This window comes from Mobula hypostoma, chromosome 28 (assembly GCF_963921235.1).
Source record: "Mobula hypostoma chromosome 28, sMobHyp1.1, whole genome shotgun sequence".
NCBI classification, from domain to species: Eukaryota; Metazoa; Chordata; class Chondrichthyes; order Myliobatiformes; family Myliobatidae; genus Mobula; species Mobula hypostoma.
Window position 1 is genome coordinate 20884001 of NC_086124.1, and position 27951 is coordinate 20911951.

Below are 27951 nucleotides of genomic sequence, written 5' to 3' on the forward strand. Positions count from 1 at the left end.
TCCTGGGGTCAGACACAGAGTGAAGCTCCCTCCACACCGTTCCATCACACGCTCCCGGGGTTGGATGCAGAGCGAAGCTCCCTTTACAGTATCTAGACACACGCTCCCGGGGTTGGACGCAGAGCTGTGCTCTCAGTTCTCTTGTCTTTCTGATTTCACAGAGAAGTATATTCTCCGCGGTGAAGAGACGTTTGCTGTCCTTCAGCACCTGGTGAAGAATGGGAAGACACTCTTCCTCATCACCAACAGCCCTTTCAGCTTTGTGTGAGTGTGATTCAACTGCCCTTTCGTCTGTCTGCTTTGCTGCCCACCCCCAGCCCTTCGCCTTCTATCTAGCTCCCGTTGAGAGGTTGTGGGTGAGCTGTCTCCTAGACCGTGTGGGGAAGGAGTTCACTGGATGACATTGAAGGAATGGCCGGTAGATTTCCAAGTGGAGGAGGGGTGAACCAGTAGGTTGTGTTGTTCCCCTGCGCCCATTGCCCTCGGAGTGAGAAAGGGTGACCTTGGGCAAGACTGTCTGAAAATCCCAGGAGAGGGACTGCGGTGCATTCTGCAGATGGTGTGGCCACTGTGGTGGAGAGAGGGAACAATTTAAGCAAGAATAGTGTTGAGTTCCTCGAGAGTTGTTGAAGTCATACTCACTATAAATGGGGAGTGTTTCGTCGCAGTCCTGACACTCCTCGCTTGTACAGTGGTGGGGGGGGTGGTGTGATGCTGTGGGGGGGGTGTTGTGGGACGTAAAGTGGTGGATGTGGAGTGCATGGACTAACGCCAGTCGGTTAAGTGGAGACCAGTCACTCCTGACTTTTAGAAGTGGGGAAAGGTAATGAAGTGGATGTGGAGTTCATGGACTAACTCCACCCAGGGAGGTGGGGAGTGTCTCATCACACTGTTGACGTAGGGTGGGGAAAGGTAATGTGGGTGTGGAGTGCACAGGCACCCAGGGACGTGGAGGTTGTCCTGTGACATTCCTGATTTGCAATGGGGGGGGGAAGGGTAATGTGGTGGATGTGGAGTGCATGGACTAACTCCACCCAGGGAGAGGGGAGCGTCCCATCACACTCCTGACTTGTAGATGGGGAAGGTAATGTGGTGGATGTGGAGTGCATGGACTAACTCCACCCCAGCAAGCCGAGAAGTTCCCTTCACCTTCCTCTGACCCGTTGTTGTAACCATGCCACTCACTTGGCTAGCCCAGGTGGAGCCAACCTCCTTGTCGGCCGTGCCTTCTCTCGACTGACCCTGTCTCTCCCTTCTCCCAGTGACAAGGGAATGAGCTACATGGTGGGCCGGGACTGGAGGGAACTCTTCGATGTCATCATCGTGCAGGCTGACAAGCCCCACTTTTTCAACGATAGCATTAAGTGAGTACCGTCCTATGGGGATCTGTGCCCAGCTTGGTCAAAGTTCTTTGTTCTACGTATGCTCAGTGGTCACTTTATTAAGTACGTCTGTACACCTCGTTAATGCAAGTATCTAATCAGCCAATCACATAGCATCAACCCAATGCATAAAAGCATGCAGGCATGGTCAGGAGGTTCAGTTGTTGTTCAGACCAAATAACAGAATGGGGAAGGAATGTGATTTGAGTAACCGTGGATTGATTGTTGGTGCCAGATGGGGTGGTTTGAGTTTCTCAGAAACTCCTGGGGTTTTCATGCATAACAGTCCCTAGAGTTTACAGAGAACGGTGCGAAAAAAAAAATCCAGTAAGCAGGAGTTCTGTGGGTGAAAACGCCTTGTTAATGAGAGAGGTCAAAGGAGAACGGCCAGACTGGTTCAAGCTGACTGGAAGGTGACAGTAACTCAAGTAACTACGCGTTACAACAGTGGTGTGCAAAAGAGCATCTCTGAACGCACAACACGTCGAACCTGGCAATGGACGGGCTACAGCAGAAGACCAGAGCGTACGCCCAGTGAGGGCGGGGGGGGTTGGGGGGAGCTAACAAGGTGTCCCCTGTGTGCATATGTCACCATATACAACCCTGAGGTTCATTTTGTTGCAGGCATTTACAAGAACAATTATACCATTGAGCCTTCAGGCTCCTGAACCAGCCTGGCCAACTTTACTCACCTCAGCACTGAACTGATTTCACAACCTATGGACTCACTGTCAGGGGTTCATATTCTCGTATAATTTCTCTGATCGTCTTTGCAGTTTGTCTTCCGTTGCCCTTTGGTCGCCTGTCCATCTTCGTGTGTCATTTCTCATTGATTCTATATTATTTCTCTGATCTACTGTGAAAGCTTGCATGAAAATGAATCTCGGGGTCGTATATAGTGACATATACAGTTTGATAATAAATTTGCTTTGAACTTTTGAAAGTAGAGAAATGTGGTAGAATTTATGAAAAACTGCATAAACAAAAACTGACAAAAATGTGCAAAATTAACAAATGTACGCAGTGGCAAGAAAAAGTTTGTGAACCTTTGCAATTACCTCGTTTTCTGCATTAATTACTCATGAAATGTAATCTGATCTTCACCTAAGTCACAATAATAGACAAACACAATTTGCCTAAACTAGTAACACACAAACAATTGTACTCCCTCTCGTTAAAACTGAGAGAATTTAATCACAGTCTAGGTTCAAAAAAAGTATGTGAACCTCTGGGGTAATGCCTTCTCCGAAAGCTATTTGGAGTCAGTTGTTCCAGTCAATGAGATGAGATTGGGGGTGCGGGTTATAGAGGTGCCTGCCATATATACACACAAAAACGCACTAAGTCAGGTTACTGTCAGGGCCTGCTCTTCTCAAGAAAGGTCTGTCTATGTGCACCATGCCTCGATCAAAACAACTTTGAGACCTTAGGGGAAGATATGTGAAGCTGGAAAAGGCTACAAAGGCATTTCTAAAGACCCGAGTGTCCATCAGTCCACAGTAAGAGAAATTGTGTACAAATGGAGGAAATTCAGTACTGTTGCTACTCTCCCTCGGAGTTGGCGTCCTGCAAAGATCACACCAAGAGCACAACATGCAATGCTGAAAGACAGGTAAAAAAAAACCCAAGGGTAACAGCAAAAGACCTGCAGAAATCTGTGGAACTTCTAAAGTCTTTGTTCATGTGTCCACTCTTAAGAAAAACACTGAACAAGAATGGTGTCTTCACGGAAGGACACCACGGAGGAAGTGGTACCCTCCTTAAAAAAAAGTATTGCTGCACATCTCAAGTTTGCAGAAGACCACCTGGATGTTCCACTATGCTTTTGGGACAATGTTTTGTGGACGGATGAGACAAAAGTTGAACTTTGTTTGCAGAAATGCCCATTGCTATGTGTGGAGGAGAAAGGGCACTGCAGACCAACACCAAAACCTCATCCCAACTGTGAAGCATTTGGGAGGGAGCATGGTGGTTTAGGGCTGCTTTACTGCCTCAGGGCCTGGACAGCTTGCAATCATTGAGGGAACAGTGAATTCAAAATTTTATCAAGATTTTTACAGGAGAATGTCAGGGTAGCAGTCCATCACCTGCAGCTTAGAAGTTGCATGATGCAACAAGACAATGATCCGAAACACATGAGTGAATCCACAACAGAATGGTTTAAAAAAAATTGTGTTTTGGAGTGGCCAACTCAGAGTCCAGACCTTAACCCAAATGAGATGCTGTGGAATGACCTGAAGAGGGCTGTTCATGGAAGGTATTTCAGAAATGCTGAGGGACTGAAACGTGGAGGAATGGTCTAAAATTCCTCCTTGCCGTTGTGCAAGTCTGAACAGCAGCTACAGGAAATGTTTGGTGGATGTTATTGCTGCTAAAGGAGGTTCTACCAGTTATTAAATACAAAGGTTCGCACATACTTTTTCCAGCCTGGACTGTGAATGACTAAACACTGTTTTCAATAAAGACATAATTGTTTGTGTGTTATTAGTTTAGGCAGATTGTGTTTGTGTATTATTGTGATTTAGATGAACATCAGACCACATTTTATGAGTAATTAGTGATTAATTAGTGATTAGTAATGAGTAATTAATGCAGAAAACCAGGTAATTGCAAAGGGTTCTTTTCTTTATTAATCTTTTCATTGATTAGAGAGAACATATACAGACGAAGGGAGAATTATCTCAAATATATATATCAGCAGCAATATAAACAAAGATGAAATAGATATTATCATAATCATACACAGTAATATGCAAATATACAATATATAATAAAAAAGGACAACTAATTCTCCTCTTATCAATTCATAAAGAGAGGGGGAAAAACATTTTGTGAGTAATTAATGCAGAAAACCAGGTAATTGCAAAGGGTTCATAAACTTTTTCTTGCAACGGTAAATAACTCTGAGAACAGGAGTTGTAGACTCCTTGAGAGTGAGCCTGTGGGTCATAGAATCAGTGTGGTGATGGAAATTTTGCGTGCCAGTTCAGGACAGATGTTGCCTTCTGCAGGCAGTGCGTCCTGTAGCTACTGCAAACGGGGAGTGATGTGCCCCTGATGGTTGAGGGGCGATAGCTGTTCCTGAACCTGGTGGCATGGGACCTAAGACTCCTGTACCTCCTTCCCGACGGCAGCAGCGGGAAGAGGGAATGTCCTGGATGGTACGGTGGGGTGGGGGAGTGGGATTCTTTGATGATGGATGCTACTTTCCAGTGTAGCGCTGCTTGTAGATGTGCTCAGTGGTGGAAAGGGCTTTGCCTCGGCTGTGCCCACCACTTTCTGTTGGCTTTTTCTGTTCCTGGGCACTGGTCAGAGTGATATTTATCATTAGACAGACAAGTCCGTGTGTATTTTATTTCTTACATCCAAGGGAGTAAAAATCTTTATGTTGCATCTCCGTCGCTGTGTGCAAGCAATAAAAAGGGGAAATGTGGGAGGGTATTGCTCCAAACACGAAGGTTACGTAGATAATTGTTTTGTGTCCAGTCAGATACACAATCTGGTCAAAGTGTATCGATAATTCTGATGGCCTGGTGAAAGAAGCTGTCCCGGAGCCTGTTGGTCCTGGGCTGAATGCTGTGGTACCGTTTGCCAGACTGTAGCAGCTGAAGTGGTCGGGGTGGCTGGAGTCCCTGACGAGACTCCGGGCTCTTATTACGCACCTGCTGCTGTAAGTGAGGAAAGTTCGCATCCACAGATGCTCTGGGCTGTCAGCACCACCCTCTCCAGTGCCCTGCGATTGAGGGAAGTACAGTTCCCGTACCAGGCAGTAACACAGCCAGTCAGGATGCTCTCGATGGTGCCCCTGTAGAAAGTCTTTAGGATCTGGGGACTCGTGCCAATCTTCTTCAGCCGTCTGAGGTGAAAGGTGCGCTGTTCTGCTTTTATCACCACACAGCGGGTATGTGCAGTCAGGTGAGATCCTCGGTGATGTGTATACCGAGGAACTTGAAACTCACCCTCTCAACGACAGTGCCATTGATGTCAATAGGGGCTAGCCGCTCTCTGTTCCTCCTGTAATCTGCAATCAACTCCTTTGTTTTTTTTTCGACATTGAGGGAGCGGCTGTGTTCTTGGCATCACTGTGCCAGGGTGTTGACTTTTCCTCTGTATACTGTCTCATCATTCTTGGAATTAAGGCTTTTCAATGTCGTGTTATCTGCAGATTTGATCAGCTGTGCGTGGCAACACAGTCGTGGGTGTCTAGGGTGTAGAAGAGGGGGCTCAGGACACAGCCCTGGGGGTCTCCTGTGTTGAGGGGCAGAGGTGAGGGTGCCCATACTTACCATCTGCCGGCGATCTGACAGGAAGTCTGCACAAGGCGGGGTGCGGGCCGAGGTCTCTGAGCTCCCTGTCGAGCCCGGGGTGGGGTGGGGGGAGTAGTCCAAGACTAGCATTCTAACATAAGCATCCCTCTTCTCCGGGTGACTGAGGATGGTGTATGGTGCTGTGGCATCTTCTGTCGATCAGTTGAGTTGGTAGGGGAATTGTAGTGGGTCCAGTGTGGGGTGGCAGCAAGCCGCACACGTAGTCCTTGACCAGCCTCTCAAAAGCATTTGCTTGTGACTGTGGACGTCAGTAGTTCAGACATGTTCAGACAGGTGCGATGGGGGAAATAAACTTACTTACAGCAGCATCACAGTCTCAGAGCATCAGAGAGACAACATTCACGAGAACAACATCAGTTAAAATTACACAATTTTTCCAAGAAAGAACACAATTGGAACAGGAAAAAAACCCAGTCCATTTATAGTGCAAAGCGGCCACAGTGTCGCTGTACTGAGGAAATAATTAGGGGTGTGCCGGTTGGTCTCAGAACCAAGTGGTTGAAGGGAAGTAGTTGCTCCTGAACTTGGAGACTTTAATTATTTATTGAGGTCAGCCCTGAATAGTCTCTTCCAGCCCTTAAAACTTCCGATTTAACCCTAGCCTAATCACGGGACATTTTACAGTGACCAGTTAAACTACCAACTGATGCCCCTTTGGACTATGGGAGGAAACCGGAACACCCGGAGGAAACCCACGCGGTCACGGGGAGAACACACAAACTCCTCACAGGCTCGGGGGTGGGGATGCAGGGTACGCGTGGGTAAGCCAGCGTAGGGAGGCACCGTGGGCTGTTTCCGTGCTGGGTAAACACAGTTCACTTCTGCCCGGGCCGGAGAACAAAAGTCCTGGTTCCCGTTGCCAAGGAGGGGCATTGCCTGGCAACTGAGAGCCACGCGGTCGGGAAAGTTTGTTCGAATGCCATTGAATAGTTCTTTGGCAGATCCCTTTAATCCCCATTACTGAGCCCTATCATATCTCAAATGGAACAATTTGTGACGTGCGCACTTCCCTGCCGCGTTCTTGATGGTCTGTCTTGTTTTTTTACTTGACTTTTTTAATCCCTGGCTTACTTGAAGGAAAATATTACTGGCTTTGGAGACGACAGAGGAGGTAAACTAGGTAGGTTCCAGAGATGAGGGAGGAACGAGCCCTTGAGGAGAGATTGAGTCACCCGGGATTATACTCTCCGGAATTCAGATGAACGGGGGTGAGGGGGGGGGGAAGAAGGGGAATCTTGCAGAAACGTATAAAGTTTTGAAAGGGACAGAGGCAGGATCACAAGAGATTCTGCAGATGCTGGAAATCCAGTGTCACTAACACACAGACACACGGGAGTGGGGGAAAAGAGAGACATTGACACACACGGGGGTGGAGAGAGAGACACACACACACACACACACACAGAGGGAGAGAGAGACATAGGCACACATTGGGGGGAGAGACACACACACATGGGAGGGGGGACAGCGACACGGGGGAGAAACACACACGGGCACATGGTGGGGGGGGAGACAGACACACACACACACACACGCACACGGAGAGAAAGACATTGACACACACGGTGGGGGAGAGAGACAGACAGACACACACACAGAGATGGAGAGATAGATGTAGACATGGGGGAGAGAGACACACACACAGACACCCTCCCCACCCAGGACAGATGCAAATAAGATTGAAAGGGTACAGAGAAAATTTACAAGGATGTTGCCAGGACTGGAGGATCTGAGTTATAAGGAAAGACTGAATAGGTTAGGGCTGTCTTCCTTGGAACGTAGAAGATTGAGGGAGATTTGATAGAGGTATACAAAATTATGAGGGGGTTAAATAGGATAAATGCAAGCAGGCTTTTTCCACTGAGGTTGGGTGGGACTACAATCAGAGGTCATGGGTTAAGGGTGAAAGGTGAAAAGTTTAAGGGAAACTTCTTCACTCAGGGTCGTGAAAGTGGAACGAGCTGCCAGCACAAGTAGTGCATGTGAACTCGATTTTTAACATTTAAGAGAAGTTTGGATAGTGAGATGGATGGTAGGGATATGGACGGCTGTGGTCCTGTGGCTGGTCGATGGGAGTAGGCAGTTTAAACGTTTCAGCACAGACTAGGTGGGTCTGTTTCTGTGCTGTACTTTTCTAAGACTTAAAACGCTGGAGGAACTCGGCACATGAGAGAGGAATAAAGAGCCGACGTTTCGGGCCGAGACCCTTCATCATGGGCAGGAAAGTTGTTTCCACTCATGGGCGAGACTAGAGCTAGGGGACATGGGCCCAAGATTCGGGGGAGTAGATTTTGGTCAGTCGTTATGTGCCATGTGGTATGACATGGGCGAACATGACCATGACTCTAGAAAGATTTTGCCAAGAGCCAAGTAGTTTCTTCACGAGGCAGGTGACCTCCAGCCATTATCAATACCCTTTGGAGATCGTCTTCCTGGCATCAGTAGTCACATATCCAGGACTTGTGATATGCAATGGCTGCTGATATGACCATCCACCACCTATCCCCATGGCTTCCCGTCACCCTGATCAGGGGCTAAGCCACTGCTACACCGTGCCCACGGGTGGCCTGCAGGCTCGCAGAGGGAAGGAGCACCTTACACCTCCTTTGGTAGAGATGTACTGTATCTCCACCCACCACCCAGGAGTAGATTTAGGATGGAGATTTAAGAATTCACACTGTTTTAGGAACAGCTTCTTTCCCACTGCCATCAGATTTCTAAACCCTACCTCAATAATCCTCTTTTACACATCTATATCTTTTAAAATTGCAGTACCATGCTAAAGTCTTAGGCACCCCAGCTGTATATGCCTAAGACTTCTGCACAGACCTGTATGTATACAAGTTACCGTGTACTGCCTTGAGAATCAGAAGCGAGTGTGATATTTGTTTTGAGCAGCAATACAGTCCAATACAAAAACAATACTCTAACTTACAATTAGAAATGTGTAACAATAAATCATGCACAAAGAAAGCAAAATTGTGAGGTCCGTTTCATTGTTCAGAAATCTGGTGGAGGGGAAGAAGCTGTTTCTAAAACGTTGAGTATGTGCCTTCAGGCTCCTGTACCTTGATGATACCAATGAGAAGAGGGCACATCCTGGGTGATGGGGGTTCTTAATGATGGATTCTGCCTTTTTGAGTCATCACCTTTTCAAGATGTCCTCTGGTGCGGACCTTTTCGACCCCTTATCTAAGAAAGGATGTGCTGACATTGGAGAGGCTGAAGAATGATTCTAGGGTTGAAAGGCCTTTCAGATGAAGAGTGTGGGCCTGAACTCACTGGAATTCAGAAGAATCTCATTGAAACCCATTCGAATTTGAACGCCCAAGAGTGGGTGTGGAGAGGATGTTCCCTATAGTGGGGGAGTCTGGGACCAGAGGGCACAGATAGAGTGGGTGTGGAGAGGATGTTTCTGATAGTGGGGGAGTCTAGGACGAGAGGACACAGAGGAAGTAGAGAGGATGTTTCCTATAGTGGGGGAGCCTAGGACCAGAGGGCACAGATAGAGTGTGTGTGGAGAGGATGTTTCCGATAGTGGGGGAGTCTAGGACCAGAGGGCACAGCCTCCAAATGGTGCAGTGCCTCCCGAACTGGGGTCCACAGACCCCACGGCTGATGGTAGGGGTCCATAACAGTGAATCTGGAATTCGTTGCCACAGGCCGCTGTGAAGGCCAGATTATTGGGTGTATTTAAGACAAAGATTGATAAATTCTTAATTAGTCAGGGTGTGAAAAGTTGAGGGGGAGAAGGCAAGAGAATGGAGTTGGGAGGGAAATGGAGCAGCCATGACAGAATGGCCGAGCAGACTCGATGGGCCAAATGGCCTCATTCTGCTCCAATGTCTTGTGACCTTATAGGGAGGAGAGTGCCCGTGATGCCTACTGCAGCTTTTTCCGAAGCTGTGCAGTAGCCCCTGCATACCAGACGGTGATGCAACGAGTCCGAATGCTCTCCACTGTACATCCGTAGAAATTTGCTCAAGTCTTTGTGACATTCTGAATCTCCTCAGACTCCTCGTGGAATGGAGCAGTTGGACAGTTCTTGCTTCTGCTTGCGTTAATGTCCGTTAACGTCTTTTCTCCTCTCCCCACCCCACGCCCTGCCTCCGCACCCCTGCTAAACGAAGACCCTTCCGTCGCCTGGATGAGAACGGTGACCTTCTGTGGCACAAGATCACCAAACTGCAGAAGGGGAAGATCTACAAGCAGGTGAGGTCCCGGCATTCTGACACGGGGGCGTTCCGGGGGTTTCCCAGATCCCGCACTCAGCAAGGCATCCCCCTCCCCCACCGCCCGAAGAGAAACTCCTCCAGCTCCGAAACCCATCGGGTCTTACCGCAATCACGACTGTGCCCGATGACCCCCGCCTCTGGCTGCTGTTGTCGTCCCTTGGTCGGCTCTTGAGTTGGTGAAAGCCCACCTGAGACGAGTGTGTGTGTGTGTCAGGATGAATGTAAGAAATGGGAGCATGAACCATTTGGCCCGTCGAGCCTGCTGCGCCATCCGATGAGACCACAGCTGATCTGAGCTGTGACCTGCCTCTTTCCCCCTAGCCCTCAATTTCCCTGCTAATTATCTGTGCCATATGTGTGGGTGCTATTACCCTAGCGGCCAACATGATGCTATTACAGCTCAGGGCATCACTCCTGGCGTCCTCCGTAAGATGTTTATACATTGTCCCTGCACAATGTGTGGGTTTCCTTCTCCCACAGTCCAAAAATAGGTTAGTTGGTCATTGTAAATTGTCCCGTGGTCAGGCTGGGATTGCTTGGGGTGTGGCTCATTGGACGGGAGGGGCCTATTCCACACTGTATCTCTAAATAAAGTAAAATATATTAACGAGATGAGCTATACTGCTTCCCTGAATTCCACAGATTCGCCACTCTCAGGGAAAAGCAGTTCTTCCTCATCTGTGCACTAAATCTGTTACCCCGAATCTTGAGGCTATGTCTTCTGATTCTAGTCTCAATTACCAGTGGAAGCAATTTTCTTGCCTCCATCTTTCAGAATTTTGTATCCATAAGATCCCCTCTCATTCCCTGAATTCCAGCACATCCCAGCTGAATCAATAGGATACCCTTCATTCCCCTGAATTCCAGCTTGTCCCAGCTGAATCAATAGGGTCTCCTCTCATTTCTCTGAATTCCAGCTCATCCCAGCTGAATCAATAGGATACCCCTCATTCCCCTGAATTCCAGCTCGTCCCAGCTGACTCATTGGATTTCCTCTCATTCCCCTGAATCCCAGTGAGCATAGTCCCAGGCAGCCCAATCTCTCCTCATAGGCTAAACCCCATCATAGAAAGAGAACGTATTTCTGTTGTGTTTTACAGCACAGGAGCAGGCCATTCAGCCCAGAATATTGTGCCGGACCAGCAAAAAAGAAAATGAAGAATACCCAAACACTAATCCCTCTCACCTATACCATGTCTATATCCGTACATCTTCTGCACATTCATGTGCCTATCCTAAAGTCTCTAATGTATTTGCCTCCTCCACCAACCCAGGCAGCGCATTCCAAGCATCCACCACTCTCTGAGTAAAAGACTTGCCCCTCACCTACCCCCTCTCACCTTCGATGTATGGCCCCATCTCCAGGATCAACCTGGTGAACCTCCAAAGCCAATGTATCGTTCCTCGAGTAAGGAGGCCATAACTGGGCACAGTGCTCCTGGTGTGGCCTCGCCAGTGACCTGTACAGTCGCAGCATAACCTCCTGCTCTGAAACTATGTGTGTATTGCATACACTGTATGTTTCGGTGTACACGGGATGAACAAAGCTAATCTTAAGAACCTTCCCGTGACTGGTTGGACAGAATACCCCGAAGTGTGGCCTCACCTCGTACAGTTGCAACATTACACCCCAGCTGTCCCAGATCATCCAGCAGCCTCTGCGGGCTCGTGTGTCTGCACTACACCCGAAGTGTCAGCCAGTTTCTCCCGCCCACGGATGCTGCTCGGCCTGCTCAGAACTGGCAGCTTTTTCTGTCTTTGTTCTTGTTTTTGGTTGTTATTTTTAACCATGGCAATCCAGCTGCTCAATGGTTACCGAGTCCTAGTTTGCCAAAATGTATTGTCCCTCGCTCTCTCTGTGTGTGTCTCCCCTCCCTACCCTCGGCCTCCTCCTGTTTCCCCATGCGTCAGCGTTGGAGGGAGCTCTCATCCCTCTCCCTCCTTCCCTCCCTGCAGGGGAACCTGGTGGAGTTCCTGCGGCTCACCGGCTGGCGGGGATCGAAGGTGCTTTACTTCGGGGACCACCTCTACAGCGACCTCGCGGTAAGTACGGCCCCTGATGTCCCATCTCTGGGCGGGGCCCTCCCTAGGTCCAAGAGGGGCCAGTGTGAGGGGCGTCAGGTCATTGTGAAATGCATCGGTACGCACAGCGGGTGCAGGGTCGGGGGCGGATCATGAAAAGCTTGCAGAGGCACGGAGCATCAGATACACAGCATTCACAAAACAAAACTTCTTTATTCCTTTCTGTCGATCCTACAAAAGTGGTGAATACAGCCCAGTCAGGTAAAGCCCTCCCACTACTGAGCACATCTAGATGGAATATCGTCCCAGGAAAGCAGCATCCATCATCAGGGACCCCCACCACCCAGGTCATGCTCTCTTTTCACTGCTGCCACTGGGTAGAAGGAGCCTCAGGACTCGCACCACCAGGTTCAGGAACAGTTATTACCCCTCAACAGTTTTGGTCTCCAAATTTGAGGAAGGACATTCTTGCTATGGAGGGAGTGCAGCGTAGGTTCACTGGGTTAATTCCAGGGATGGCGGGAGTGTCATATGTTGAAAGATTGGAGCGACTGGGCTTGTATACACTGGAATTTAGAAGGATGAGAGGGGATCTGATTGAAACATATAAGATTATTAAGGGATTGGACACGCTAGAGGCAGGAGACATGTTCCCAATGTTGGGGGAGTCCAGAACCAGAGGCCACAGTTTAAGAATAAGGGGTAGACAATTTAGAACGGAGTTGAGGAAAAACTTTTTCACACAGAGGGTTGTGGTTCTGTGGAATGCTCTGCCTCAGAAGGCAGTGGAGGCCAATTCTCTGGATGCTTTCAAGAAAGAGTTAGATAGCGCTCTTAAAGATAGCGGAGTGAAGGGATATAGGGAGAAGGCAGGAAAAGGGTACTGATTGTGGATGATCAGCCAAGATCACAGTGAATGGTGGGTGCTGGCTCGAAGGGCCAAATGGCCTACTCCTGCACCTATTGTCTATTGTCAACCATCAGGCTCTTGAAACAAAGGGAATAACTTCACCTGCCTCATCACTACTGTTCCCACAACCAATGGACTCACATTCAAATACTCCCAAGTTGGTCTGGTCTTTCATTGATTCTGTTATGGATTAGTGAGTATGTCGACAAGAAAATAAATGTAAATGTACTTTTGATATAAATTTGCTTTGAACTTCGAACTTCTGTTTGGCCGGCTAAGTTTCTCCAGCATTTTTGTGGACTGGCATGCAAAAGATAACAAACTGTGTAAATACAAGAAGAAAGAAATAATAATAAACAATAAAAAAAAGACAATAAATACCAAGAACATGAGATGAAGAGTCCATTGGTAGTGGAAACATTTCAGTGAAGTTTTGCTCAGGAGCCTGATGGTTGAGAGATGATCCTGTTCCTGAACCTGGTGGTGAGAGTCCTGAGGCTCCAGTGCCACCTTAGACAGTAAGATATAGGGGCAAAATTAGGCCATTTGGCCCATCGAGTCTGCTCCACCCTTTCATCATGGCTGATCCATTTTCCTTCTCAGCTCCAATTTCCTGCTTTCTCCCCGTGATCTTTCATGCCTTGACCAATCAAGAATCTATCAACCTTTGCCTTTAAGAATACCCAGTGACTTAGCCTCCACAGCTGCCTGTGGCAACGAATTCCACAGATTTACCACTCTCTGACTGAAGAAATTCCTGCTCATCTCCATTCTGAAAAGGACATCCCTCTATTCTGTGTCCACTGTAGGGTACATCCTCTTCACATCAACTCTATTGAGGCCTTTCAATATTCAGTAGGTTTCAATGAGGTCACCCTTCATTCTTCTAAATTCTAGTGAATACAGGCCCAGAGCCATCAAACGCTCCTTTCAATCCTGGGATCATTTTCACGAATCTCCTTTAAACCCTCTCCAGTTTCAGCGCATCCCTTCTTAGATAAGGGGCCCAAAACTGCTCACAGTACTCCAAGTAAAGCCTCACTAGTGTTTTATAAAACGTCACCAGTGCTTTATAAAGCATCAATATAAAAGCAAGGATGTAATATTCTTGTCCTCTGGAAATGAATGCCATCATTGCATTTGCCTTCCTCAACCTGTAATTAACTTTGCATGAGAACTCCCAAGTCCCTTTGCACCTCTGATTTTTGTATTTTCTCTCCAATTAAAAATAGTCTACCCTTTTATTTTTCCTACCAAAGTGCATGACCAGACCAGACACTTCCCGTCACTGTTTGCCACCTGCAACTTCTTTGCCCATTCTCCTAATCTGTCTAAGTCCTTTTGTAGCGCCTCTACTTCCTCAACACTACCTGGCCCTCCACATTTCTTTGTATCGTCTGTAAACTTTGCAACAAAGCCATCAATTCCGTCATCCAAATCATTGCATACAATGTAAAAAGAATCGGTCCTAACACTGACCCCTGTGGAACACCACTAGTCACTGCAGCCAACCAGAAAAGGCTCCCTTTATTCCCACTCTCTGCCTCCTGCCAAGCAGCTAATGCTTCACCCATTCGAGACCCAGCGCAGACTGGGAGATCGTTTTGCTGAACACCTACGCTCTGTCTCCCAGGGAAAGCAGGATCTCCCAGTGGCCACACGTTTTAATTCCACGTCCCATTCCCATTCTGATATGTCTCTCCACGGCCTCCTCTACTGTAGAGATGAAGCCACACTTAGGTTGGAGGAACAACACCTTATATTCCGTCTGGGTAGCCTCCAACCTGATGGCATGAACATTGACTTCTCAAACTTCCGCTAATGCCCCACCTCCCCCTCGTACCCCATCCGTTATTTATTTATATACACACATTCTTTTTCTCTCTCCCTCCTTTTTCTCCCTCTGTCCCTCTCACTATACCCCTTGCCCATCCTCTGGGCTTTCCCCCCTCCCCCTTTTATTTCTCCCTAGGCCTCCTGCCCCGTGATCCTCTCATATCCCTTTTGCCAATCACCTGTCCAGCTCTTGGCTCCATCCCTCCCCCTCCTGTCTTCTCCTATCATTTCAGATCTCCCCAACCCCCTCCCACTTTCAAATCTCTTACTAGCTCTTCTTTCAGTTAGTCCTGACGAAGGGTCTCGGCCCCGAAACGTTGACTGTACCTCTTCCTAGAGATGCTGCCTGGCCTGCTGCGTTCACCAGCAACTTTGATGTGTGTTGCTTGAAATTCCAGCATCTGCAGATTTCCTCGTGTTTGCTTCACCCATGATAGTGTTTTTCCTGTACTACCATGGGATCTTGTTAAGCCAGCCCCATGTGAGGCACCTTATCAAAGGCCTTCTGAAAATCTAAGTACCGATTCTCCTTTGTCTATCCTGCTTGATATTTCTTCAAAGAATTCCAACAAATTTGTCCGGCAAGATCTCTTCCTGATGGCAGCAGCGAGAAGAGAGCATGAGCTGGTTGGTGGGGACCTTGGCGGATGCTGTTTCCCGTTGTATGTAGATGCGTTTAATGGTGGGGAGGGTTTTACCGACGATGGGCTGGGCCGTGTCCACTACCTTTTGTAGGGCTTTCCATTCAAGGGCATTGGTGTTTCCGTACCAGGCTGTGATGCAGCCAGTCAGTACGCTCTCCACCACACATCTATAGAAGTTTGCAAAGTTAAAGATGTCATGCCGAATCCTCGCAAACTCCTAAGGAAACAGAAGCACTGCTGTGCTTTCTTCATAATTGCACTTGCATGCTGGGTCCAGGACAGGTCCTCGGAAATAATAACACGGAGGAATTTGAAGTTGCTGATTCTCCAGTAAGAATGCTCTCCACAGGACACCTACAGAAATTTGCTAGAGTCTTCGGGCCATACCAAGCAAGGGAGAGTTGAGGGAAGTTTGGGATTCAAGTTCGTATTGTAGGCATAGGTGCCCAGGGTATAAACACCATGAAAATGAGCTGCTTGCTGCAGCAGTAAGGAGGGGTGGGGTGGCAGGGAGGAAGCTCTCTGATCTACTCTGTGCCGGACAAAAGTTAACATAAATGCAAGGTAGGAGTTACGGGGAGTCCTGACAGAGGGGGTATAAGATCACAAGTGGCAAATGGACGTACTTTTTCCCTAGGGAGGGAGGTGCTCAAAGCAAGAACGCAGAGGTTTAGAAACAAGAGAAAATCTGCAGATGCCGGAAATCTGAGCAACACCCACAAAATGCTGGAGGAACTCAGCAGGCTAGATAGCATCAATGGTTTAAAAAAAGAGTACAGTCAGTTGTACTGGGCTGCTGAGTTCCTCCGGCATTTTGTGGGCGTAGGTTTATAATCAGTTCCTGGGGGATTAGGGGGGGTCCGTGAGGAGGGATAAAGCTGATCTCCTCTCCTGATTCTCGGAGAACTGCTGGAGACCCCTTTGGAATCACGGACAGTATAGATGTGGGAGGTTAGGACATCTGAGACCTGAGTTCCCATCTTCGTTGAAGGGATAGGCTATCCGAGAGAGTAGGGGGATGTAACGAGAAATCTCCAGAATTCTCTCCCACTAGCCCGCAGAGGCTCGGTGGCTGGGAATATCGAAGGAAGTGTCTGGCGATGCGGGGACAAAGGAGGGAGGGTGGGGTGGGGTTGGCCGGCAGCTCTCTGAACCGTTGCCTGCCGCGGCAGGACCTGATGTTGCGGCACGGATGGCGAACGGGGGCCATCGTTCCCGAGCTGGAGACAGAGACACGGATCGTCAACACGGAGCAGTACACGCAGACGCTGACGTGGATGCAGGCTCTGACCGGGCTGCTGGAACGCATGCAGGTAAGCGGGGGGGGCACGGAGCTCCCCCAATTGAGCTCTGGCAGGGAGGGGAAGCTCGTCATTACGGTCAGGGTGCTGAGGAACGAGATCCACAGTGCAGAGGGACAGCAAGGAAGTTAGCTTAGTAGGTGAGGAGGGAGCTTTCATGGTGGGGACGGAGTTCAGCACTGTGGGAGGGGACGGGGAGTGAGGGATTGTGGCAGTGGTGCTAAGGAGGGAGTTCTGCAGGAAGGACGAGGGAGTTCCGCACAGTGGAGGATCAGGGACTGCGGGATCTCTGCATCATGGCAGGGCAGCTGAGGAGGGAGCTCCCAAAAGGGTTGAGTAGGGGGTTCCAGCCGCAGCACAGTGCCAGGGAGACGCTCGCTGCGGTCCATTTGCGGGATCTTACCTTGCCTGCGAGGCAGCCCCCCGATTGGCCAACGAATGTGCTGGGCGCTGAAGGGGGAGGGAGTCAAACTGCAAAGCCACCCTCCTCCCCACCCCTGGGCCACCAGCCATTCAGCCCCTCCCAAAGGGAGCCAGGAGCTGGGTTTAGGAGTGGGTGGGGGTGGGGGGGGGGCGATGGATGCCGAGACCTGTGGTGACCTTTGTTCTCTAACGCGACACCCACCCCACCCTGTCTCACACAGACCCATCGGGACCCTGAAGCCCAGGAGGTGCTGAGGACGTGGATGGAGGAACGGCAGGAACTGAGGTAGGAGGGAGGGAGGGAGAGACAGGGAGGGAGGGAGGGATGGGGGGAGGGAGGGAGGGAGGGAGGGAGGGAGGGATGGGGGAAGAGAAGGGCTCACTGTTCTCTCCAAGATGCTTGGGTGCGCTGTTGGGCAGCCAGAATAAGGAGTAGACAAGAAGGATTTTTCTTTTTGCGCTGTATTTCATTATACTCTTAATAAATAAAATTAAAAGAATGTGATTTTTCAGTTTTAATTCTGTATATTCATAGTATGGACGTTACAAATAAAAACACATTTAAAGTACTGCACAGTTTTCTGGCCGAGTAAAAAATTTCGGAGCACTGTGAAAATAAAAATTAGAGGTAATGTTGGAAAGGGGAGAGGGAGAGTGAGCAGCAAGAGAAGGGGGTTCGGGGGGGGAGGAGAAGAGGGTGGAGTGATTGGGCAAATTTACAGAGAGGGAAGAGCAGTGTTAGAGTGGAGAATAGAGGGACTGAGGGTGGGGGTGGTGGGCGGACTGGTTTATTGTCACTGGAAACTGAATTCTCTCCCCTCTCGCACTCCTCCCCCCCTGGTTCTCTCTCTCCTCCTTCTCCCTTCTTCTTCCTCCCTCCCCCCGGCAGGGCATTTGCCAAGAACCTCTTCAACCCGCGTTTTGGCAGCATTTTCCGGACGTGTCACAACCCCACCTACTTCTCCCGGCGCCTCTGTCGATTCTCCGACCTCTACATGTGCTCGCTCAGCTGCCTGCTCAACTACGACATGGCGTACACCTTCTACCCCCGCCGCACGCCCTTGCAGCACGAGGCTCCCCTCTGGATGGACCAGCTCTGCACCGGCTGCATGAAGACCCCCTTCCTCGACGAGATGTCGCACATCCGCTAACTCCTGACCCGTCCATTTCTCACCCTCTGCCTTTGTGTCAAGGACTTTAACCCTTGTCCTGCTCCTCACCCTTTACTGATGACCCTGTAAACTGGGTCATGCCCTTTAACCCTTTGCTACTCCCATTGCCCCTGTAATCTGAAGTGATGCCCTTTAACCCCTTTCCTACTGTCCTTTAACCCTTCCAATTTACAGCTGTGAACTGAGGTCACATTTTAACGCTTTCCTACCCCGTCAACTGAGTTTACACCCTTTAACTCTTTCATTACTCCCCATTGACCCCTTAAACCTTTCTTTTTTCCCCCCAGTGAATGAACCTTCTTGGGGGGGGGGAGATTTCAGGACCTGTAACACTTGACCTGCCACTATTATGCCATCTCCTTTGAACTTCTGTAACTGGGTTTACATGTCGCATGGCCCTTAACAAGGTTGCCCACCCTCTGCATTTTTCCCAGCTCCGGTGAGTTGGACCGTCGTGAGTCTAAATGCTCCTGTGCCCGGACATGATCGGGCGGTGGGAGGGAGGTACCCTCTTGGGCACCAGGATGTCTGCCCTCCCTCCAGCATGTCCTTCTGACGGAGGAAGTCTGCCCGCTCGAGGTCAAGTGGTGTGAGCCCTTGGATGGACATCCATTTCTCCTCCCTCCCTCCTGTCCACAGGGCCCTGTTGCTATGGAGACAGCTAGGCCCAGGTCATGAATTCACCCTCTTGCTAATCCCAGAATTCCTTTCCAATTCCTCCTAACATTGGTTGGTGCTCGAAGATTTCTTCACAATTCTGCATTAATTTTTATTGTTTACTTTGTTGGTAACAGGGACTTGGACGCACAACTAGGCTCCCTCAGCCTCAAAGTGGGGGAAAATAATCTAATTTTTTGTTTACCAATGTGCAGAGTAACCAGTACGCAAGGTGCTCTGTTTTTAAAATGATGCCTGGAATAAGCTGTTAGGTCTAGCTTCTGCCTTGAGGGGGTGGAGGAGTGGGGTCAAACATAGGGTCGTAAACATAGGACCCATTTTGTCACCGAGACCTGCTTGAGGTAATGGATTCCAGTCCTCCTTTCTCTCTCCCATCTCCCCCTCCCTTTTTTTTCTCCCTTCCCTTGAGGGATACCAGCCACCCTTTGTACACCACATACTTGCCCCACTCCATCCCTCAAGAGGCTCAGTTTCCCAATAGACCCTCTGGGGCAGGAAACGTGTCTAACCGGGCGCCCAAGATTTGGGCAGCAGAAGTTTGGCCTCACTTGGGGTTTTCACCCGAGTGAGAACTCAACTCTTGGTGGGGGAAAGAGCCGTGACAGATACACATTTTTAACCTCTCAATTTAGGAATGCTTTTTAATAAAAATCAATGCACAGAACAGACTCTCCGTTGCCATTTAATTGCCTTCGGGGAATGGGGGACTTTTGGGGCCTGTGTGTGTACTGGGGGACCTCAGAGGGAGAGGCAGGGCTGGTGTCAGGGAGGGAGTTTGGGAGCAAATGGGGGGGGGGCAGAATGATTTCTTGTTCAGAGAGAAAGCGTGGAATAGGCCCTTTGAGCTAAGTCACCCAGCAACTTCTGACAACCTCCCGATTTTACCCGAACTTAATCACAGGACCATTTACAATGACCATTTAGCCTACTACCCTGTACTCTTCGGACTGGAGCACCGAGAGGAAGCCCACGCGGTTTACGGGGAAGACTCCTTTCTGATGATGTTGGGATTGAACTCCGAAGCCCTGAGCTTGAAACACAAAACCACCGTGCTGTCCCAGGCAGGGGAGTGGCTGCACAAATAGAATCTGGAGGGAGGGTGTCGCTGAGACAGGGAGTCATGGGCTGGTGTTGCTGTAGCTTCACTCTGTCTAACCCTGGGAGTGATGGGACGGTGTGGAGGGAGCTTCACTCTGTGTCTGACCCCGGGAGTGTGTGATGGGACGGTGTGGAGGGAGCTTCACTCTGTGTCTGACCCCGGGAGTGTGTGATGGGACGGTGTGGAGGGAGTTTCACTCTGTGTCTGACCCCGGGAGTGTGTGATGGGACGGTGTGGGGGGAATTTCACTCTGTGTCTGACCCCGGGAGTGTGTGATGGGACGGTGTGGAGGGAGCTTCAATCTGTGTCTGACCCCGGGAGTGTGTGATGGGACGGTGTGGGGGGAATTTCACTCTGTGTCTGAGCCTGAGGGTGTGTGATGGGATGGGGATGGTGTGGAAACATGAAGATTGAAGACATGACTCAGCACTTAAGCAGCTTGTTTTATTGGGAAGAGGTATTCCAGAGGGAGGATGCAGCGACAGAGTGGATTCTGAAGATATTCCGATTTCTCACCCAGGGGTGGGGGTGGCAGCTCGGCTTCCTTCCTCTACTCCACTCCCTTCATGAACTCGAGGAACTCTGGAAGGGAAGGAGAGAGAAGAGGGTGATGGCAGAGCAGAAGAAGCCTGTCCTAATTGTGCCGGGTCCCAGCCACGGCTGTCATCTTTATGTTCCCTTCCTCTCCCCGGTACCCCTCGCTACCCCCCCGCCCAGTTCCCCCACTCCTTTACCATCGTAGTCGATCTTGCCATCGTTGTTCTTGTCTCCGTCCCTCATTAGCTCCTCGATGTCGTCGGCTGTGATCACCTCCCCCGTTGCCTCCAGCATTCCCTTCAGCTCGTCGAGGTCGATGTACCCATCTGTGTTCCTGGGGAGAGTATCAAACACGTATGGGCTGGTGTCCCACCATCCCTACCCGTCCCACCCATCCATTTTCCTAGGGAGAGCACCGAGCACGTGTGGGCTGGTATCTCAACATCCTACACCTCCGTAACCCCCTCGCACCCATCTCTTCCTCCCCAAAACCCTCTAGCTCCTCTTGGCTGAACACCAATATGTTCCCTGTCCTGCTGGCCAATGGCCGGCCCATGGAACTTCTGCTTTCGTATCAGTCCCCTTGGCCGTTGATCACTGCCATTTCATTGACCTTAGAATTTCAGCTGGTAAAGTTCCCCCTCCAGATGGTCACCACAGTTTGACCCCTCCCTCTCCCACCGTTACCTGCCCCATGGTCCCCGCAGACTCCAGCAGCCCCTCCCACGCCAAGAGGGTTGGGGACAAACTTGAAGATTGGCTATTTAATGGAGTAGCAGCAGTGAGGAGCCGAACGGCCTCACTTCTGGATCTGAGACTCCGGTAATCTGGGTACCCGGTACACTACCTCTACAGCTCCCCCAACATCAGGTTTCACTGTTTGAGGTTGCAGTAACAGTTGCCCAGCGAGCCAGTGGGATTCTTCAGGAGGGGCTGAATGGTCCAGGTCCAGGTCCAGTCCCATTCCCAGGGAAGCAGGGTCCTCCCGGTCTCCAGAAGAGCCTCAGCCCAAGAACACCAACGCTCAGCTTCTCAGACACCCACAAAACCCTCGCCGATACCTGGGTGGACGAGGAATTCGGGTTGTGGGGGTGGGGGGGTCACAGGGAGGGGGTGTGGGGGAAGGAGGGGGTCGAGAAGACGTAAGGGTGCTAAAGTGGGAGGGAGGGGAAGTTGGGTGGGCGGTCCCATGACACCCCCTCCACCCCCAACACCAGGATCAGCACCTACTTGTCGAACATGCGGAAGAGTTCAGCCAGCTCCTCTTCTGACTTCCCTTTGCTCTCGTCCTTGGTACACATCACCATCATCACCAGGAACTCGTCAAAGTCCACTGTCCCGCTCCCTGGAAGAGGGGGCATGGGGTGGGGAGAGGGGTCAGCAGTCATACAGCAGGCTCTCCCACCCCACCTGGAGTATATTCCACCCACTCCCTCTGATATTGGTACCACTCTCTCCCCCTCGGATATTCCTCCCACTCCATCTCCCTGGATATTTCCCCCTCTTCATCCCCTTCCCAAGCTTTACCACCCCCCACCCCTGGATCCCTCGGATCCTCCTTGCGTTCTGCACGGACACCCAATCGAGGTTACTATCCCTGTTCCCAATTCAGTGCCTGACCCCCTCCACGCTCCCCTGGATAATACAGGAAAGGCCCCACTCCCGGACCTGAGTGGAGGGATTTGGCTGGCTCTGGGAAATTGGGTTGGGGCGTAGAAACAGTACTGGGGCGTAATTCCCCCTCCCCCGAGGGTTTCCTCACCATCCTCGTCCACCTCATCAATCATTTCCTGCAGTTCCTCAGGGGTGGGGTTCTGCCCCACCATCCGCATCACCTTCCCCAGCTCCTTGGTACTGATGCAGCCATCCGCCGCGTCCTGCACGAAGATGTCGAAGGCCGCACGGAACTCTGGAACACAGACACAGAGTGAAGCTCCCTCCACACCATCCCATCGCATACTCCCGGGGTCAGACACAGAGTGAAACTCCCTCCACACCGTCCCATCACACACTCCCGGGGTCAGACACAGAGTGACGCTCCCTCCACACCGTCCCATCACATACTCCCGGGGTCAGACACAGAGTGACGCTCCCTCCACACCGTCCCATCACATACTCCCGGGGTCAGACACAGAGTGACGCTCCCTCCACACCGTCCCATCACATACTCCCAGGGTCAGACACAGAGTGAAGTTCCCTCCAGACCGTCCCATCACACTCTCTGGGGTTCAGACACAGAGTGAAGTTCCCTCCACACTGTCCCATCACAGACTCCTGGGGTCAGACACAGAGTGAAGCTCCCCCCACAGAAATCCCTCAAACCATCTGAGGATGTGCCTGCATTGGAGAGGGTGCAGAGGAGATTGGTGTGAATGATCTCTGGGATGAAAGGTTTACCGTATGAGGAGCGTTTGATGACTCTGAGCCTGTACTTCCTAGGGTTTAAAAGAATGGGGGGGGGGTCTCATTGAAACCTATCGAATATTGAAAGGCCTAGATAGAGTGGATGTGGGGAGGATGTTTCTGATATTTGGGGAGTCCAAGACCAGAGGGTACAGCCTCAGAATAAAAGGGTGTTTCTTCAGAACAAAGATGAGGAGGAATTTCTTTAGCCAGAGGGTGGTGAATCTGTGGAATTCATCACCACAGATGGTAGTGGATTGCAAGTCATTTAAAGCGGAAGTTGATACTTTCTGGATTAGTCAGGGCGTCAAAGATTAGGGGGAGAAGACAGGAGAAGGGTTAATAAATCAGCCATGATGGAATGGCAGAGCAGTCTTAATGGGCCAAATGGCCTTTTTCTGCTTTTGCCTTGTGTTTCCCTTCGGTCCCCAACCCCCATGCTCCTGGTCTCCTGATGGCAGCTGATGGATTGGAATGGAGTTGTATACTGACCATTCTTCTGTTCGTCGGTGAGCTGTTCAACCTGCATTGGGGGATGGGGGGGAAGAGAGAAAGATCGGTTATCACCGCAACACACTGTGGGACGGAGAGAATTGTAGATGTTCTTCAGTAGCCTGTCCCTTGACACTCCCCACCATTCACGATGCATGTCCTACCCTCGTACACCGAGGTCCCTCTGTCCCTCGACACTCCCCACCATTCACGGTGCGTGCCCTACCCTCGTACACCGAGGACCCTCTGTCCCTCGACACTCCCCACCATTCACGGTGCGTGCCCTACCCTTGTACACCGAGGTCCCTCTGTCCCTCGACACTCCCCACCATTCACGATGCACGTCCTACCCTCGTACACCGAGGACCCTCTGTCCCTCGACACTCCCCACCGTTCACGGTGCGCGCCCTACCCTCATACACCGAGGTCCCTCTGTCCCTCGACACTCCCCACCGTTCACGATGCTCGTCCTACCCTCGTACACCGAGGACCCTCTGTCCCTCGACACTCCCCACCGTTCACAGTGTACACTGTGGACACTTTTTATGCCATTTTTTTCCTCAAATTAACTCACTTCCAAGCTCTTGGGCCAGAGACTCAACACCTTCCTCTACAAATGGGTTCTAGTCTTCCTGACCCACAGACTGCAATCAGCAAAGACTGGCTGGAACGCCTCTGCTTCGATCAGCCTGGAGCCCCAGAAAACCACATCTGCTGGAGCGAGGGAGGAGTAGGGGCTAAGGTCGAGAGAGTTGTCAGCATCAGGTTCCCAGATGCGAACAACTCCAACTGCCTGCCCTGGCCCAACCACGTGGGCCCCACATCCAAGCAATCTCACTGGCACCCCTACTGGGAACTCCGCACATCCCCGTCGGCCCTCATCAATTTTAATTGGTGCAGCGAAGAAAGCATCAGGGAATCACGGCTCGTAGTCGGTATGGCAACCGCTCTGGCCAAGGCCTCAGGAAACCGGGCACAACAGCTCAGGCCATCACAGAAACCAGCCTCTCCCTTGTGGACTCCGTCTGCACTTCTCAATATAGCAGCCAGCCTAATGGAAGACCCCACCCACCCCGGACATTCTCTCTTCTCTCTCCGCCTCCCCCCCCCCCACCAAAACCTTTGGGCAGCCTGCAAGCACGTCCCACCAAGCTCGAGGACTGCCTCTACCCTGCTGTTATAAAAATATTGAACAATCCCCTAGTATAACAAGACAAACTATTCCCCTCGCAATCTACCTCGTCGTGGCCCCTTGCATCTTAACTCTCTGCCCACACTGGACTTCTGTCATAAACACTTTATTCTGCAGTCTGTTGGTGATTTTGCTCTTGTACTACCTCGAAGCCCCCATGCAATCAAAATAATCTGTACGAATGGCATGCAAAACGAACAAAGTCACCGAGCCTCGATACACGAGACAATGATGAGCCAGTTTTAACAAATGTGGGATATTTGTCGGGGAAAAGCTGAGCCTGGACGTGCTGCAAACTTGCAGATTCAGCAGTAGTGCTGAAGGAATTGTTAGCTCAATGGTCAAAGTGACGGAGTAGAGCAGAGTCCTAGTGAAACAGGCCAAGCACTCCAGTCATGAGCTGGCAATCTCAAAATGCCTGTGACCCTGCAGTTAATTTCTGGGGGCAGAGGAAGGGGGGAATATTTTTGTGGCAAATCCCTCTCCCCAGGAACAGTGGGAAGTTTTAATAGCAGTCCCAATTTTATAGAGGAGGGAGCACCGCATCGAGGGAGGGTTGGCGAGGGTGGGTCAGCGCGGAGGGAGCAGCGTGCTGCGTTGAGGGAGTGCCGTTTCGAGGGTGGGTTGCCGAGGAGGCAGCAGTGTGCTGCGGGAGGGACAGCAAGGAGGGAGCAGCGGATCGAGAGAGGGCCATGCTGAGGGTGGGTCGGCGAGGAGGGCCGCTTTGACGGAGGGTTGGTGAGGAGGGAGCGCCATACCGCGGGGGTCAGCAGATCTGGTAACTCACCGCTGCTTTGTAGATATCATCCATGTTGTCTCTGTGCCGTCAGGGGGACGAGAAGGTTCAAGGTGGGGAGAGAGCAAGGTTTGCAGTGGGTGCCCTTGTGTCTGAGCTGGTCTCTCTCTCTCTCCCACGTCACACCCTTTGTGTGTGGCTGTATCTGTGTGTGTCTCTCTCGTCCACAGACCCTGCCTGGTCCTTGTTATAAATAGCAGGAACAAAGACATTCCATGCACAGAAGGGTTTTCAAGGTCATCAGGACAGTGGCATTTCAACTGGGCAATGAATGATCCCCTCCCCTACTGTGTTGCTCCCTCCTGCAGCGCTCACACCTCACCACCCCTCCCACAGCACGGTACCCCCTCCCACAGTGTGGCGCTCACACCTCTCCCCCCCATCCTGCGGCACCCCCTCCTCTCAGCCCCTCCCACAGCATGGCACCCCCTCCTCTCCGCCCCTCCCACAGCACAGCACCCCCTCCTCTCAGCCCCTCCCACAGTGTGGCGCTCACACCTCTCCCCCCCATCCTGCGGCACCCCCTCCTCTCTGCCCCTCCGACAGTGTGGCGCCCCCCTCCTCTCTGCCCCTCCGACAGTGTGGCGCCCCCCTCCTCTCTGCCCCTCCCACAGTGTGGCACCCCCTCCTCTCTGCCCCTCCCACAGCATGGCACCCCCTCCTCTCCGCCCCTCCCACAGCACGGCACCCCCTCCTCTCTGCCCCTCCCACAGTGTGGCGCCCCCTCCTCTCAGCCCCTCCCACAGTGTGGCACCCCCCTCCTCTCTGTCCCTCCCACAGTGTGGCGCTCACAGCTGTCCCCCCCATCCTGCGGCGCCCCCTCCTCTCTGCCCCTCCCGTAGCACGGTACTCCCTCCTCTCATACTGCCTCAACCAGCTCCTCTGGCAGCTCAATCCATATACAGACCAAAGTTGCCCCTCACGCAGTTCCCTCCTCTCCTCCTTAAACCTGTGCCCTCTAGTTTTAGACCCCCGCCTCCACTGGAGAAAAAGACTGACCACCCACCTTGTCTATGCCCCTCATAAACCCTTATATGGTCACCCCTCGGCCTCCTTCACTCCAGGGAAAACAGTCCCAGCCTGTCCAGCCTCCCCTTACAACTCAATCCCTCCAGTCCCGGGAGCATCCCGGTGAATCCATTGGACTAGGATGGTGTGGACATGGAGAAGATGTTTCCTACAGTGGGGGCGTCCATTTAGAACAGAGGAGTGTTCTCTTTAACGAGGCGGTGATGAATCTGTGGAATTTGTTGCCACAGACGGCTGTGGAGGCCAAGTCAGCGGGTATATTTAAAGCAGAGATTGACAGGTTCTTGATTAGTCAGGGTGTCAGAGGATACGGCGGGGAGGGGGAGCAGAACAGAAGGGCTCCAAGGGGAAAATAAATGGCACAGACATGATGGGTACAATGGCCTAATTCTGCTCCTAAGCCTTACAGAATGGTGTTGTGTTTCGAGGGGCAGGTGCCAGATCCTATTTCTGTGCCTCTGACATGGGTCAGTGGGGGAATCGGGAGACACTTTAAACTGGCAAAACACAATGGAACGAACTGAGTCAAGGTCGAATCGTGTTCCAATCAGCTGTCAACTCCTTCCCAGTTATGGTCACCGCTCCGAAATATCTTCTGCTATTTATAAATGTGGAATCCCGGGAATGAAAGGGTTAACGTATGAGGAGGCCTTGATGGCTCCCAGGCTTGGTCTCGCTGGAGGTTAGAAGAATTGAGGAGGTGGTGGTGGGAGGGTGTCTCACTGAAACCTACCGAATACTGAAAGGCCTGGATAGAGTGGATGTGGAGAGGGTGTTGCCTCTCGTGGGGGAGCCGAGGACCAGAGGGCACTGCCTCTAAATAGCGGGACCTCCCTTTAGAACAGAGGTGGGGAGGAATTTCTTCACTCGGGGTGGTGAGTCTGTGGAATTCATTGCCATAGATGGCTGCGGAGGACGAGTCATTGGGTATATTTAAAATGGAGGTTGACAGGCTCTGGACTAATCGGGGTGTCAAAGGCCGAAGCTTGGGGTTAAGAGGGAGAATAAATCAGCCATGATGGAATGGCAGAGAAGATTCGAAAGCGTGATTGGCCCAATTCTGCTCCTATGTCTCCTCTCATACTCAAAAGACTAGTCTTGTGGAACAAACCCTCGTCTCGGGCTTTATACTTGAGGGACCGTGCAGATGCTGGAAATCCAGAGAAACGCACAAACATCTAATTCTGGAGGAAATCAGCAGGTCGGGCAGCATCCATAGAGGGGAATAAGCAGTTGAAGTTTTGGGCCGAGACCCTTCTTCAGGACTGGAAAAGGAAGAGGGGAAGACACCAGAGTGAAAAGATGGAGGGCTGGGGGTAAAGGAGGATAGCTAGAAGGTGAGAGGTGAAGTTAGACAGGTGGGAAAAGTAAAGGGCCGGAGAGGAGAGTGGACCGTAGGAGAAGGGGCACCAGGGGGAGATGATAGGCAGGTGAGAGGGAAACCAGAGTGGGAAGTGAAAGAAATTAAAGGG

General features: G+C 51.1%; 2 protein-coding genes across 2 annotated transcripts in view; one reads left to right on the top strand and one right to left on the bottom strand.

The window, feature by feature from the left end:
* The window catches only part of LOC134338929 (5'-nucleotidase domain-containing protein 2-like), a 32269-nt gene extending 11958 nt beyond the window's left edge, over positions 1 to 20311 (top strand). The window contains exons 8-14 of the mRNA XM_063035134.1: positions 162 to 264; positions 1263 to 1364; positions 9841 to 9922; positions 11902 to 11988; positions 16530 to 16670; positions 17303 to 17367; positions 17971 to 20311. Coding sequence (XP_062891204.1) covers positions 162 to 264; positions 1263 to 1364; positions 9841 to 9922; positions 11902 to 11988; positions 16530 to 16670; positions 17303 to 17367; positions 17971 to 18232 — 842 coding nt within the window. The 3' untranslated portion in view covers positions 18233 to 20311. The remainder of the gene's footprint in view (positions 1 to 161; positions 265 to 1262; positions 1365 to 9840; positions 9923 to 11901; positions 11989 to 16529; positions 16671 to 17302; positions 17368 to 17970) is intronic.
* Positions 20312 to 20453: 142 nt separating this feature from the next.
* LOC134338932 (troponin C, slow skeletal and cardiac muscles) lies at positions 20454 to 25630 on the bottom strand. Its single transcript, XM_063035136.1, has 6 exons — positions 25442 to 25630; positions 23463 to 23493; positions 22330 to 22476; positions 21798 to 21912; positions 20765 to 20901; positions 20454 to 20612 (listed from the first exon to the last, which is right to left on the bottom strand). Exons 1-6 carry the CDS (start codon positions 25463 to 25465, stop codon positions 20581 to 20583), a joined length of 486 nt encoding a protein of 161 aa, XP_062891206.1. The 5' UTR covers positions 25466 to 25630; the 3' UTR covers positions 20454 to 20580.
* Positions 25631 to 27951: the final 2321 nt, after the last annotated feature.

What these genes read in the sequence shown, in the direction of transcription:
- LOC134338932 (XM_063035136.1), bottom strand. Translation starts at nt 25,465, where the DNA reads ATGGATGATATCTACAAAGCAGCG. An exon ending in ATGATATCTACAAAGCAGCG is followed by an intron (nt 23,494 to 25,441) that starts GTGAGTTACCAG and finishes CCCCCAATGCAG; the next exon opens with GTTGAACAGCTCACCGACGA. An exon ending in CACCGACGAACAGAAGAATG is followed by an intron (nt 22,477 to 23,462) that starts GTCAGTATACAA and finishes TCTGTGTTCCAG; the next exon opens with AGTTCCGTGCGGCCTTCGAC.